At 39.2% G+C, this 15,778-nt stretch overlaps 1 protein-coding gene across 1 annotated transcript; it reads left to right on the forward strand.

The window, feature by feature from the left end:
- Positions 1-1,435: 1,435 nt before the first annotated feature.
- Positions 1,436-15,677, forward strand: ush1c (Usher syndrome 1C). The gene is made up of 27 exons (XM_088379645.1): positions 1,436-1,981; positions 2,049-2,116; positions 3,227-3,370; positions 3,472-3,610; positions 4,347-4,455; positions 4,555-4,579; positions 4,662-4,719; positions 4,883-5,071; positions 5,147-5,206; positions 5,523-5,579; positions 6,475-6,617; positions 7,350-7,415; positions 7,501-7,646; positions 8,391-8,440; positions 8,592-8,753; positions 8,896-9,012; positions 9,296-9,910; positions 10,290-10,337; positions 10,425-10,553; positions 10,924-10,989; positions 11,807-11,848; positions 12,761-12,814; positions 12,965-13,064; positions 13,407-13,516; positions 13,924-13,979; positions 14,143-14,247; positions 14,966-15,677. The coding sequence occupies exons 1-26, from the start codon at positions 1,913-1,915 to the stop codon at positions 14,234-14,236; spliced, it is 2,916 nt and encodes a 971-aa protein (XP_088235771.1). The 5' UTR covers positions 1,436-1,912; the 3' UTR covers positions 14,237-14,247; positions 14,966-15,677.
- The last annotated feature ends 101 nt before the right edge of the window (positions 15,678-15,778 follow it).

The raw sequence follows: 15,778 nt of genomic DNA on the forward strand, positions 1-15,778 counted from the left end.
CACTACTAGTAAATTTTTCATTTTGCAGGTACTATTTGATTCCTCCGTCATGCATTTGTTTATTTATTCCTTCAGCATTTGTTTGTCTCGGAGTCTATATCGTTTCGCTCAATTGAGTTGAGTAGATGAAGGTTTTACTTTTGTTTAGTGGACTCCGGAGTCCCGACTACCGGTTCAGATGTTAAGGATGATGTCGTGCTTTATTTTACAGAGAATAAAAGTAGATTACTAAAATTGGAATGATACGGATTAGATTTTTTTATTCAAAAGAAAATATTTATTGTTGAGCTTTCATGGATACATGCAACCATGCATATATACCTGATTTACCTCGGATGATATAGGATATTTAACTAGAAAGCAATGACAATTTTCCTTTATTTTCTTTTACTTCCATGTCAATAAAGTTCTCGCTTTAATTGAGCCTTAATTGTGAAATCTTTGCCGGAAGTTAGACCGCAGTAAAAGAACCTTTATATAATTGCCTGGGCTGACCGCTCAAACTTCACCTTCATAGGGATCTCACGTCACTGCGTAGGCTTAAACTTGCACGTTTTTGTTTGCTCATAATGGAGCGCAAAGTTGCTCGTGAATTCAGGCACAAGGTAAGGCATGAAACATGTTTAATTGTGATCACGCGCTACAAGATGTCATTCATCAAAAGTCTACCTGTCCTACCGAAAGTTGAAAAACTAGTATCTGTTCAATGAATATGCAGATCATCTTTATTGGCATCTCAAACACGAAGCATCTTGGAGATTGTGGGGTTAGAAAGTAGGCGTAAACTTACATATAATTTTTTTTTTTTGTGGATATTGTATCCATAATTCTCAGTATAATTTAGACCTAATTGCATTACTACCGTGAACTCATTTTATTCTGTATATCTAATTACTGCTCCCTTATGCTTTGCATGATGTTGTCATACGTCTAAAATGTAAGCTTATTAGCAAGCTTTTTTTGTTTTCTCTGCATTACAGAAGTAGTTTTTCAAAAGGTAACTGGCAACAGAGGAAGGGAACGTGATACGGCCAGGGTGTTTTCAGGCTCAGTGTGATGGATAGCTCCATACAACCATCTGGGCTGCAGTCAGACACACAGACGCTTCTGATAAAGGGCAAACCAGAATTGAATAAATGTAGATGTGCCAGAGATGAGCAGCTGATCCGGAATAAATGAGGAATTTCAGGGTTTAATTAGAGACTGAACAGGACACAATCAGGCTTTGTTCATTGCTGTTTGGGGCTGTCTCAGTGTTTTTCTTGGTTCCAGTTTAGTTGTCTGGCATGTGTATAATGTGTGAGTATTAAATGCACATTTTTTGGAAGGTTGAGATCTGAAGAACAAGTCATACATTATTATAGGAACCTTATTATAGGAACCAACTAAGCACACATGACACTTTTCAAAATGGCTGTGTGGCTGACCAGAGATCCTTTATGTCATTGGTTTATGGTGTCAAAGTCTGTTCAGGCAGGAGTGGCGAAAGACATTTATGGCTGTCATAAATGGAATGTAGATCCAGTGACGCATAATTGTCACGATAGTGTCTGTCTAAGGCTAAGCTTAAGTCCCACCATTAATTGAACGACAGCCACCTGATTGAGTTATTATTATATTTTTTTGCCATTTTAAAGTTGTGTGTAAATGACTTCAGAGTGTGAATGTTTACCCTTGTGTCTGAGATGTAAGATGACACTCCAGACCTTCCTCCTGTAGCCTCCTCTACTGTACTGCTATTATTCACTTGCTGTGGTTTGATGGGAGGGGACCGGCAGTCGGAAAAGCTTCCTTCAGTACAGAAGACTCACCTTGATCAAAACACTGTTTAGACAAAGTGAGAATGCTAGCCGAATCTTGATCTTGCAAGAAAATTTCGGTTTAAGATTAGACTGAGTTGTAAACAAGGACAATGTGTTACATTTGTGAGTGGCCAAAGCGCTTCTTAAAAACCATCCTGCAACAGCTGAGTCGTCATAAGGTTTGTACAACTTTTGCAACATGGTTCACCTCATGCAGATGTTGGGAATGTTTTCACTGTCTTGCAGGTGGAGTTGCTGATTGAAAATGAAGCGGAGAAAGACTACTTGTATGATGTCCTACGGATGTATCACCAGTGAGTACTTTGGTCTTGGGGCTTTCCATTGTTTTTTTCCCAATTTCTCAATTGGATTATAAATTTTGGTTTTATTTAAATTAAGGGTATCCTTCGAAAGTAAAACGTTAATCAACAACCCCTATAACCCATTTCCAGCATTTTAGTTGTTTTATTTCCAAAGATCTTTGTTCATTATTTTCTAATATTCAAAGTATTAAAGTGTATATGATGTCTTTTAGGGTTTCTGATAGCAACATAGTTTCCGTGTGCTGTGGGGTGGGGTGGGGTGCAGGTCTAGGTTTCAATCATCTTTGTAGCTGTGTTCCCTTGGCTTAAGCCGCTTATCAGTTTCCACTGTACCCTGACAAGCCTGGCCAGTTCTTCACAAAAGGCCCATGTTCACCTTCCAAGCAATTATAAAATGGCACCAATGAATGAATAATTCAAAGGAGGACGATTTGTGTGTTTGTGTTTGCTTTGCTGCTTTAGTTAATGTTCTGGTGGGTTCTGTTTTGAGGAAGAGAGGAAAAACAAAAAAACAATTTATGTGCAAATGATACCATTGTTGACCAAAACTTTGTAACTAAACTTATAGATAATATATTAATCCATTCTTATAGAAAAAAAAATAAACAACAGTGCAATTGCTACTTTTGCATTTGTTATCGGAGGTTTATCAAAGAAAGACAACTTGTTTCTCTTAGGCCAGTGTACTCCTTCAGCGTGTTGGGGTAGATGTTCTGTTACATTTTTTAAGTAACAATGCTAAGTCAAAAAGGTTGTCTTTATTTATTTATTTATTTTATTTTTTTCCAAAAACAAACTTCATTCTCAAGCTTCACTGTTCCAAATGCACTTCCAATTAAGAGGCAAAACTGTATGTTAAGCAGGATGATCAATATCGGATGAAAATAACCATTTAACTAAGTTGTAATCAAACTTCGTTATTTAAAAAAAGTAATCAGTCAAGTAACCAATTTTTGTTTAAAAACAAGTAATCAAGAAAGTAACCTAGTTAGTTAATTCAAGGTAATTGTGGCAATAGTGCTACCCACGTCTCTTCTCACGTCTAATTAAATTAAGCATAATGAGTTTTATTCAGAAGCTTTTCATTTTGTTGTGTTTCAGGTCCATGGATTTGCCAGTACTTGTCGGGGACTTGAAATTAGTAATCAATGAACCAAAGCGTTTGCCCCTGTTTGACGTTATCCGACCGCTCATCCCACTCAAGCACCAGGTGGAGTACGACTTGCTAACCCCCAAAAGGTCTAGGTGTGTACAATTTCTCAGCTGCAGTTTAAATCATGTCAAGTCTATAACATTTCTTTTCATGACACATTCATTCTGGTGTTGTCCCCCTATGCTGGGTTCAGGAAGCTGAAAGAGGTGCGGTTAGATCGGACAAATCGTGATGGACTTGGTCTGAGCGTCCGAGGAGGGCTCGAGTTTGGCTGTGGTCTCTACATATCACAAATTGTCAAAGATGGTCAGGCTGGTAACGTTGGTCTTCAGGTTTGTGTATAATCTTGCCTTATGTTTCCATGGTACAGTGCGAGGACTTACTATACACATTTATTCTTTAAATTGTATTTAGAAATGCATACCATACAGTACTGGCAACATGTATCAGTTGTACCAGCCTTTGTACCTGTTGCATAAAGAAAATCAAGACAATATTTTTTTTAATATGGTCTCATAATACTTTTGTCCACTAGAGGGTAGTAGGTCCTTTGATTATTGAGCAAACAACTTTTGTTTTTGGTATTAAATACAGCGCAACAAAACATCACTAATTTTAGAGCAGAATTGGGGTAAAATTTATTTCTCACTAAGGAGTACCAAACAGCAATCCAATTGCTCGTTTCTGATATTCAAATGAGTTTCTTCTTGTTAGTAATTGTTGCGTTTTAGGAGATGATTCTATAAGAATGTAAATATCAAAAACAATTGAGCCATCCAATGTGTTCTGAAGTAATGAGCCACACCTCTTACTCATTAAATTCAGTGTGCAGTCTCACCTTATAATCATTTGGGATGTCCAAATCGTAGCCGTGGTTAAGCAAAATTATGACCAAGTTGGAGGGTGTTGATTTAATTTGAGTGAAGATGTAAGGTAGCGTATGAAGGCGTCACTAAATCTTATTATTTACAAATACTGGAATATACATTTAAATTGCTTTGCTACTAACTATTTCAGGATATTTTGAATGTATTATTCACGCTATTCTATTCTGTACTGGTACTCGAGGTGGGTGATGAAATTGTTCGCATCAACGGGTACTCCATCTCTTCCTGTATCCATGAGGAAGTCATCAGCCTTATCAAGACCAAGAAGATTGTATCGCTCAAAGTCAGACGTGCGTAAATCATATACTACAGTACGGACTGAGATTGAAGTGTGTGGTGTCTAACAGCAGTGGCATCATTTATGTATTTTTTAAAAAAATATTTTGCAGATGTGGGGATGATTCCTGTAAAAAGGTACATTATCTGTTGTAATATTTCTTTTTTTGAGATTCTGTTGCTCTGCAAGTGAGACGTGATCACTATCTTCTGCTTTTAGCTCATCAGATGAAGCCGTCAAGTGGCAGTTTGTTGATCAATTTGTGTCAGAATCTGGGGTGAGTGAAAATCCGTAAGGTGTCATAAAAGACTTTCATTTACTGCAGCTCTTTGTGTGTAGCTGGAGTATTATACTAGCCAACAAAGATATTCCATAATATCAAACTCCAGTAATGATTCAATACATGGTAGAGTATTGTTTTTGCATGATGTCCAACCCAGGAGAAAAAAAGCAGCGTTGCTGGTTTGGCATCGATTGGAGGGAAGGAGATCAAGGAGAAGAAGGTCTTCCTAAGCCTTGTGGGTACCAAAGGTATGGGCATCAGCATCTCCAGTGGTCCGACACAGAAACCTGGCATCTACATCAGCAACGTCAAACCGGGCTCGCTATCTGCGGAGGTCGGACTTCAGGTGAGTTCTCAGCAAATCCAAAGGATCTGTGTGGCTTCCTGCTGTGAGCTTCTTAAATTTATGCGCAAACTATAGATTGGAGACCAGATCGTGGAGGTGAATGGGGTGGACTTCACCAATGTGGACCACAAAGAGGTAAACACATAAAACACTTCTCATAATGGCTTCTTGGGTTTGACCTTGCAGTCCTATCATTTCCCTTTTGATACAATTCATTGATTTTGTTCCTGAAGCACAAGTGTTCATATTGATTTAGTCAAAATGGGTTACCATCACAGCATGTACTTATTGTATTCGACTGTACTCTGGGAGTGTGAATTGGTGGCCCGAGGGAAGATACAATCAGCAAGTTTTACTTCACAAAACATTATTTGTGTCATGCCCATGGATTGTACCTGTAAAAGTGATGCAATTTATTTGTTTGTCATTCTGTATGTTTTTACTTTCCAAGGCTGTGAGAGTCCTCAAAAGCAGCAGGAGCCTGACTATTACTGTTCTGACAGGAGCTGTAAGTAAATTCTAACATTGTGTTATAGCATTTGGATTTTTTATTGTATGTAGATTCTTAAAGCACAGGCATACTGGAAATCACATGCTTGATTTATTTTAAGTGAATTTTCCTCTAATGATGGATGTGGATACAGATAGTGCAAGTTTCTGATATGCATCCCTAGGCTGGCTCAACATTCCTGCACTTTTATGGCTATATTTTTTAGCCTTCCCTCGGTCTCTCAACGTTTATCATCAATCATGTCTTTTATGGTTTTGTTTACATCAGGGTTGTTGAAAACAAATGTGTAATAAACGACAAGTGACACTGTCTTATTTATAGTGCCTGTCGAATACATTTGTCTGTATTTTCCTATTTTACATACCGTATGCAAAATGTTCTTATATGAATTATTGAAATTCATTCATTCATCTTCCATTCGTCTGTCCACCCGCCCCCCCCGTCCAAAATCTATCCATCCACCCACCTATCCATCCATCCATCCATGCTTATCCTCATTAGGGTGAGCTGCGTGTGAATGAACCTTGGACTGGTTGCTAATCAATCTCAGAGCACAATTAGACAAACAACAATTCTCACTCACAATCACAGCTAGTCTAAATTCCGAAATTAAACCATGAATCATGCCTTGTGGAAGTGGGAGAATAATTACCTGGTATAATAGGCAAAAGCCATTCATGTGATATTCCACTCGAAATTCAAACCTTGTCTTTGAAGCAGATATGCAAACAATTTTCGAATATGTTTATTTTTCATTACTGTTTTCATAGATGTAGTATTTCCTGTCATGGGTTGTCAGTGAGGCTCTCAGATGAAATGTGAAATTGACTTCACAGTCCAGGAGGTTGACTGGCTCACACAATTTTTTCTCTGGCTGTTGCCGATTTCTTAGGGCAGCGAATTGTTTATGACGGACGAGGAGCGTTTGGCAGTGGAGGCACGCAGGGAACTGGAGAGGCAGGAGCTCATGCATCAGAAGAAGGTAGCCCTGGAGACTAACAAGATCCTCAAAGAGCAGCAGGAGATGGAGAGACAGTGAGTTCTTGAAGGTTTAATGACTATAATAGTGAAGCGGTTATTTTACCCCTAAAAGAAAATGGAACGTGCTTAAATTATTTGACACAAAGTATTAGTATTCACAGTACTGAAATAATGTTTTTGTCCTCATTGACAAATTATGCTTTGTGCTTATCGTGAACAAGAGCAGTAAATGGATGTGTGTTGTTTGTTCTTTTCTAATGTTTGTTTTTAGACACAGAAATTTAGGTATAGCTAAAACAAACTCTGCTACAATTGTTGTCATATGATGGTTATAGATAGATAGATTCTCGCTGGTTTGATTTACTTTGGATTAAATTTGAACACCGCATAAATAAAAAGGACCAAAATTAAAAAAAAATAGAAAACTCTCAGATTAGGACTTTAAAATTTCTATCCACTATATTAGCTTCACTATATTATTACTCTGATGCACCTCTCCATTTATAATTAATTTTAATATTTAAATGAATGGCAAACAGACCATCTCCTGAATCAACCCATGTATGAAACCATTGCGTAGTTACAGTATATCTCAATTTATGTAAGATTTACTACATTTTGTTTGTCTTGTGTCTTGTGATGGCACTTAACATCCAGAAATTAGATGCAGATTAATATGGAAGGCTAACACATTGAATAAAGTAGTAGTAAACAGTATAATTACCTCTGCGCTCAAGTATGTTGCGTAGCTAGTTAGACAATGAAGGCTTTAAACTTTTTCACCAGGAGGAAAATGGAGATCTCACAGAAGGCTGCAGAGGAAGAGCATCGCTACAAGCAGGAGATGGAGAGGTAATCAGTTGTATTTCCGTAGTCTGAGACAACATGTAACATCTGTATATTTAATGATGCTCTCTTACATTGTCATCCTCTTCAGGATTGAAGCTGTGGAGAAGAAACAACACAGAGAGTGGGAAGAAGACTATGGTACCGAGCGGCCTCAGGCACCTCCGATTCAGAGGAGTGCATCACCCAACCCTCCCGAGATTCATACCACTCCGTCTCCGAAGGCCAAAAGTTCTCGTAAGCCCCCTTTTTTGAGTTAACATTTTCTGCTACTGCATGAAAATTTCACCTTCTTTTTCCACCTTGAGCATTCAGCATGTAGATGTCACTGTGTGGTCTTTTTCTATGACTGCTGTGTGCTGTGCTGCTTTTCATCAACTCCCCATAAGATGATGAAGCCAGCTCATTCACAGATGAGGCAAAGGAGGATGAGCAGGATGAACCAGTGAGTGTGGAGAAGTAGAATGTGGATGCCTACATGTATATATATTAAAAAGAAAAACACCTTGGGCTAGATTTCCTCTGACAACCAAGTCTCAAATGCCACTCTGCATTTCTGCTGAATCTGACCAGAAAAAAAACCATGACAACGTGCATGCTCAAAACCCGCATCTTGTCATGTCATTTTTTTTAAATAACGCACCTTGAGTAGTCCAAGCTTGTTAATTATTTTCACTATATTACTTATTATCCTGATAATCTTATACTTTGTACACTACATTCCTAATTGAGCACAACAAAGAAATAAGGAGATAGCTAAGTAGATAGGTTGAAAGTAAATGTAGGTTAACTTTCACTTGTGTGAACTTATGTGTTTTGGTTGCTGTAAATCCATGGACACTTTCCATGGTTCTCTTTCCTTTCTGATTTTTGCAGAGTGAGAATGTGATTTATTAGTAATTTTATACAAGAAATCATTTGTTTTGACGCTTGCAATTAATTTTTACCAGTTAATGCCGAGCTATTGTTTCATCTCCGTAGCATTTGGCTGGTTTTACCGATATGAGGGGAAGCTTCCTTCATTCCGCAAGGTATTGCTGACTTCCAGTTTTGGTTTTGGTGCTATGTTGTGATAGAGTGCTTAAGATGATTTAAAGTGTGGGCATGTCTTGCCATGGAGTTTGCCGTGACAGACGTTTTTTTGCGGGTTTACATTTATAAACATTTACAATGGCGCTGCAGAAAGGAGAAAAGAAGAAAAAGAAAAAAGTGTCCAACACAGACACGCTGCAGGAGCAGCGAAAAAACAAAAAGGAGATGGAGTTTGAGCTGAAATTGGCCAAGGAGAAAGAAGAGATGTATGAAAAGGAGAAGCAGTTGAAGATAAATCGGCTGGTTCAGGAGGTACAAAACACAGCCAAACTGAATTTGCCGTTCTTGCTCTCGTGCAGCAATCTATGTTTTTGTTTATTTTATTCTTAAATAATTGAACTGTGAATTTGTGTCTGGCATTCATATTGTGGTATTGAATTACAATGTATGGCAGGTTTCAGAAACAGAGAGGGAAGACCTAGAGGAATCTGAGAAAGTCCAACACTGGGTAGAGTGTCTTTGTCAGACTCGCTTGGAACAAATTTCTTGTGTGGAGAACGAGTCACCAGAGGTACCAAGTGAAATGCTTTTTTTTTATCCCCTCTCTGTGTGGATCTTTACTTCATAACAAATATTTTTAATATTTTCACATTCTCAAGGCAATAGCTTAGGCTTAAATTGTTTGAAGTGACGAATGAATGCATTTTTTTAAATGACCACTAGTAAGTGAAAGTAATTTGGTTGGAACAGGAAATAGGATTGAATTACACATGCGGTTCTTTGTCATTGTTAGACATAATTATGTCTGCCTAAACAGTATTACACAACAGAGTATTTCTGTTTTAACTCTTAAGCTGTCACCACCACTTTCACCTACTTCGGAGCCCAAGGTGAAGCTTTTCCCTGGCGGTCTGCACTTAGCCACGACTGACCTGGATGACATTAACTTGGATCACGTGGACAAGAGTCTGAAGGGGCCCCTGAAGAGACTAGCCCCCACCCCTCCAACTATTAGCCAGCCTCCCCCTCCTTTGCCTCTCCCACCACCTACACCCAAATTAAACCCCACCATCCCCAACTATGCATCTTCTAAAGTAGCTCCACAGCGCCGACCACCGTCTCCACCCAACGGTGGGCGCAGACCTCACCCGACTCAAGCCCCTCATCCACCTTCCTCCCATTACCCCCCTCAATCAACCCGCCCCCCTTCATCACCTCAACCTTCCCCGACACCTACCCCACCGCCACCCCCTCCTCCACCTCCACCCCCGCCCCCTCCACCTCCTCCGCCACCACAACAGTCTAAAGAAAGAGTCGGAGGCCTCAGTGGATACCGCCAGCATCACAACCTCCCTCAGCCCTCAAGTCCACCTGAGCGTAGAAGTGAGTGGGAGACAGGTGGCTACCTCCCGAGAGGGGGCATCTACTCATCCAACACCAGTGAAGTGTCTTACCCTTCTAGTCCCAAGGTTAGAGGTTCTCACTTAAGCGTGTGTTCATGGATGCATGTTTTGCTCCTTAATTGGGTTGTCTGGCAACGGCATGACAGAATTTGTCTTGTTATAGATTTCCCTTTTGCCTCAGGAAATTTCTGGAAGATGTTGTTAGCTGTTTTATTTGGTAGTGATTTTGTTATGATGTGCATGTAGTGTGCAGTGATTGGACATTGTTTTTGTCATTTTGTGGCCTGTTGCAAGACGTGAAAGAAAATTTGATTTTCGCAAAGAAGTATTTTTAATGTTATGGTTTGACTCCTTATCGATATAAGAAGTGTGGGTGCAGACTCAGAGACGTTTCTATGTACGTACATAGTGTAGCAACGTTTCATTGCATTTTACTGTGGTTCAGGTTATGAGAAATACTTCGCATGCCAGTCGCATTTCCACGCCTTCCTTGGTGAGTTACTCTATTAAATGACACATCTCATACTCATCAATGCCATAACTTGAAACGTTATGAAATACATTGGCAATATTCTGATAGCAACTAGCACCTAGTCCTCCGAACCAGCGGCGTCCTACAGTCCCCGTCGTGTCGAAGCCCGTCATGCTGCCTCAGTCGCAGACCCACCGACCAGACCTGCTCAGACCCGCTGTTCGTTCCGATGGGCTGGTATGCTGTGACTCATGTGATTCACCTTACCAGGCTCATAAAGTATTCATTTGGCACATTCGAGTTCATTTTATTATCTATAGTAAATCTTTTGTCATCTGTTGTCATCAACAAGAGGCACCAATGCAGATTCTCAAAGCAGACACAAAAACTGAGATGTACCAAACTACTCCTACAACTACAAATACTAATAATGATCAAGTAGGAAAATAAACAATGCTATAAGTAGCTTGACAATGGTAAAATGTCATTCTTGTGATTGACTTCTCTATCCTGCAACCAATTATCTGGCAAGGATAATAGGGCATAATCAAAGGAAATTTCCCAATCATTTTTTTTAAAATTCTTTTTGTGTGATCTTGTGTTTCAGCCTGCAGAAATGTTGAAACGAATGGTGCCTTTCAACTCGTCTTTTAAATCAAACAACAAACCACAAGTAATTTAAGCTTCGGTCATAAATAACCTTCTCTCTTTTCTGTCTTAAAGTGTTCCTCTATTGCTTCTAACCGGGCATTCAAGTCCGTTGTTGTAGATGATAAGATTGTATCTTTTTTCAATTCTCTTTTGGTCTGGCTACCTTTAATAGTTTTAAGAATTACTGGCAGTACTTTGGAGTCTGTCTGCATAAGAGGTTTCCCACAGTTAGATTACACTGGTTGTTAGAATGTGACTGTTAAATTTGCAGTGTTTAAAAACTCTCTAGTCATTAAGTAATTCTTGTACCCTATAGAACTCTGTTCTATTTCCGAGTGGTCACTTTAATGACTTCTCAACAGATGGGTCTCATTGCATTTCTATTTCCTCTTCGCCTTCCTCTGTTACTTGCCAAATTGTGAAAGTGCTTGTCATTCGGAAATAATGCGCCCTGGTAATTTTGTGCCACTCCGGTGACTACAGTGGTTGTAATCAGTCCAGAAGTGATTGTGCACTCTTTTCAGAATCCCAACAAGAGAGGACGGTTGTTTTTCTTTTCATTACTTACACTTTCATTACATCACTTTTTACTTCCTAATATCTCTCCAAGAGCAGGGAAATAACCTTTATATAATTAATATGTAGGGTAATACTGCGCGGGAGTAGTAAAATGAATCATCTGTTCTATCTCTGAGAGCTTTGTTGGACTTGGAATAAAATTAAGATGGTTGTCAAAGGAAATGTGACCGCAAGCATTCACATTTCTTGTTGCTTTGTAGCCTCTTAGTTAATTTTTTACCGACATATGCTGGATGTAATGCATATCAATGTTCTTCCAGGGCTTTCAGAAGTACGAGGAAGACTTCGATCCCCACTCTATGGTATTGTATGTCTTAGCGTGATCACGTTATATTTTAAGTGATAATTTATATAGTATGTAATGATAACGGCAAGCATGGTGGAATAATGGTGTGATTAATTGTTTGCCTCACAATTCTGAAGTTGTGGGTTTGAATGATCCGTGTGTATGGAGTTTGCGTGTTCTCCCTGTGCTTGCATGTTCCATTGATTAAAGACGAAGTTGGTATTTCTATTACCAGTGGTTCTTTACCTGGGTTCGATCGAACCCTAGGGGTTCGGTAAGTTGATCTCAGGGGTTTAAAACTAGGGTTTCAAAGCTAGGGTTAGGCATTCAAAGTAAGGTTTAAAAGTAGGTTTAGGGTTTCAAACGAGGGTTTCATACTTGGGTTAGGGTTTCACACTAGTGTTTCAAATTAGGGTTAGGGTTTTAAAGTAATGTTAGGGTTTATTGTGTAAATTCGTGATGACGCACATTTGAACTGGTCTCACAAAGGCAACAGAAGTCACACTGAATTGCAGGTAATTTGTTGTTATGCATTGTGTTGGTTTTGTTCTTTGAACAAGGTGATTTCATGCATGGCTCCTTTTGTGCACCAGTAAAAAACATCTGTCTTGAATTTGAAAAAATAAAATATTTCTCACTAAAGAGGGGTTCGGTGAATCCGCATATGAAACTGATGGGGTTCGGTACCTCCAACAAGGTTAAGAACCACTGATCTATACTGTGTGTGCCCGTAGAAGGGTTGGCAATTAGCAAGGTTTGTTATATTATAATTTATGTTTAAAGCCTACTAAATTAACACTGAGCGTGGGCAAACAATGAGGACATAGTTCCTCTTGATCTTGGATATCTGTATTTGCTTATTATTGCACTTGTGTGTTTTGCTGTGCTTTTTCTATCTCTTCAATTATCTTTCTCTCTGCAAAACAAGTTCTCATCGGACCAGATAGCAGGACGAGACGTGAGATTGCTGCGTATCAGAAAGGTACTTACTTCAGATAAATCCTTATAAAGTAAACAAATGACCAACAAACAAATAATAAATAAATCAATAAATATATCCTTAATAAGATGGTGTTTGCCTTGTGACTAAATGAAGGGAGCATGACTGATGCTTCTGTTTCCTGCTTTTAAGGTGGGACAGCTTGATTTGGCCCTGGAGGGGGGCGCTGACTCACCTTTAGGGAAATTAGTGGTGTCGTCTGTGTATGAGGGAGGGGCTGCAGACAAGCACGGTTAGTACATTCACAGTGCTCAATACACATGTACACTCCCTTTTGAGTGCTATTTGCTTTTTATCTATTTCTAAACACTTTTCAGTATTTAATTTGACTCGTCCAGTTGAACTGCTGTGAATAATTAAAATGTAGATTGATGTATGTTTTGGCAACATAAAATGAATTTGTTAAAACATTGAGTGTTATGCAGTCGTGATGATCATTAAGAAATGTTATATAAACAGTTTGAAGTTTCATTGCATTTTATTGGTATACTGCAACACATTTGACCCCCAATGTGCATGCACAATTACTGTGAACTGATATTCGGTGGCTAAAATGTCTCGCGTGCATTTGTAGGTGGCATTGTACCAGGTGATGAACTTATGGCTGTTAATGGGAAGATCCTACTAGATGCCCCACTGAGTGAAGGACAAAACTCTCTGGCACGAGCCTGGAATAGTGGAGGGGTACTGTATCGTTTGCTTCAATGTCTTACTGTGTTCCTCCTCCTCCAATACTTGGCCAGCAGATATCCCAACAACATTATTGTTACAAACTTAACACAAACATGGGGTAATGGAATATGGGTCAAAGTGGAAGCCATTACATTTACAGTTTGTGCAGATGCAGCACACTGGAATGTGTTTTTTCCTTTACATTCCACTTGCATTAGGGTCAGGTTAGGACCAATGTGACACCACTAAATAAACTTTCCTTAGCAGTCAGCTCCTACTTTGTAATACGGTACACATTACTACCACCTATTCAACTAGACGCAGGGAAATCATGGCAATACATAAAACAAAATTAAAACTAATACAAATAAAGCCAAGAAACAAAACACAGATCATCACAGCCATCTTATCACTTTCAGGACTGGATCGACGTTGTGATTGCAGTATCGCCCCCAAAACATTATGAAGATGAAGTGTAAGTATTCCCTTTTTACATCCATTCTAACTGTGTAGTATTGTCGTATTGGAATACGTACATGCAGTATCTGTATTATACTGTAGTATCAATAACGTACATAGATCGGGCATAGAATATGATGATGCGGTTTATGTCTGTGTGTTTGCACATGTTTGTGCAGCCCAAAAGCTGCATCAGTCAGTCCCAGTGTGAACAGAAAGGTGTTTGAAGGCAGTGCAACACTGTACAGGCACGGCTACCTGCTTCAACCCTAACCCGCAACCCGGTAACTCCATCTGCTTTCAAACCTCCTCTTCTGCACAGCAGAGTGGATGTTGATGTTGTCTGTGGCATTGCCCTGGCCCAATTAAGCACATGAGACTGTCAATCGGGAGGAACAAAACTACTATTTTAGTGTGCTCTCTTGCCACATTGGTGAAACTGGCAGCAGTGAGAATGCACAATCGAATTTTTCTTTTTCAGTCAAAGAACGAAAAAAAGGAGGCTCAAGGCGATATCTCTTTATTCATTGTGCTCTAGATAGCAATATGGTGAAGACACAACTAATGTGATCACGGACCCATCCTATTGTATATCTGCAGACCCTGCGTGCTTTATATATAAACATGTGTGGCCTGTGTGGTACTGGACTGAGCCCTGAGGTCATGGACATTCATAAAGCAGACCAAGACGTCTTGTTCAGATTGATGTTGTTCCTCGGGACTGACATGTTCTAGCATGCCTTGTCACTTAAGTGACCGAGTGGGGGAGTTCTGCACTCGCACATACTGGTTTTGTTTTCAAAAGTTTCGTTGCACTTAATATTAAAAATACAAAGACAAGTTTTGGGCTGCAATTTCAAGTGGATTATTATTTGCTTGTACAACTCAGCTGCATGTGTGTTAGATTGATGTGTTCCAGAGCGTGTACGGGACAAAATATTTTCTCAATGTGCTCGTATTCCCTTTAAGTAAACAGTACATTTATTTTGTCTTCTCCAACAGAACATTCTTCTAGACTCTGCCCAGAAAACCAGTCTTAAGAAGAAGTTTCATCCTTGAGGATTCCTTTGGGATTGAGTTAGTTTTTCCATCACAACAGATTGATACACTTTCCTGCAGCCTCCTGCTTCTTTGGCTCTTAGTGTTTGCATTGAAAGTATGCGATGAACGATCCTGCTGTGATAGTGAATTGCCTTTTTCTTGAGTTGTAAAGGATGCTCATAATCAATCATTAATATGATGCTGTAATCTTACTGACCCTCCCCCCAAAGTCCATGCTTTCTCCATGCTTTTATCTAATTGATTGTGTGGCGTGTTTCAGGCAATGTCAGATAGAGTCAACTCATCTGCCCTTTCCAGAAATGACAAAATAATTTATGATAGATATCTACTGTACATCTTTGCTCCTCCCTTAATGAAACTAGCAATCATCAATCCATCCATGGGAGGAAGAATCTGGATCAAATCCACGCATGCACAGGGAGAAAGGTAAACTCCACACAGAAAAAGGTCTGGATATTTGGACCCAGAATCTTTCGAGTGTGAGGCAAACATGCTGATTAGTGTGCAGCAGAAACTAGCTAATATTAAAATAGTACCTTTGTCCTCATGACAAGCTATTTTCTTGTGTTAATTCCTGCTCAAAGATGGCCATTAAATTTTTTTTTCATGTATTTATTTGTTTCAAATAAATTTGAATTGTGTTTCTTTAAAACCTGTTTATTACTCACGTAGTTGTATTCTATAATGACATATAGGCGTGTTGCATCAGTATTGTACTGAATATAGGGTATTTTAGCATAATCTTTTTAGATT

Source organism: Syngnathus floridae, chromosome 6, assembly GCF_059516105.1.
Source record: "Syngnathus floridae isolate MCC-2025c chromosome 6, RoL_Sflo_1.0, whole genome shotgun sequence".
NCBI lineage: Eukaryota > Metazoa > Chordata > Actinopteri > Syngnathiformes > Syngnathidae > Syngnathus > Syngnathus floridae.

Excerpts from the sequence above, each read along its gene's own strand:
- ush1c (XM_088379645.1), top strand. The coding sequence starts at position 1,913 with ATGTGTTACATTTGTGAGTGGCCAAAGCGCTTCTTAAAAACCATCCTG. Across the intron at positions 8,441-8,591 it reads AGCTTCCTTCATTCCGCAAG|AAAGGAGAAAAGAAGAAAAA; the intron begins GTATTGCTGACT and ends ATGGCGCTGCAG. Across the intron at positions 13,980-14,142 it reads AAACATTATGAAGATGAAGT|CCCAAAAGCTGCATCAGTCA; the intron begins GTAAGTATTCCC and ends ATGTTTGTGCAG.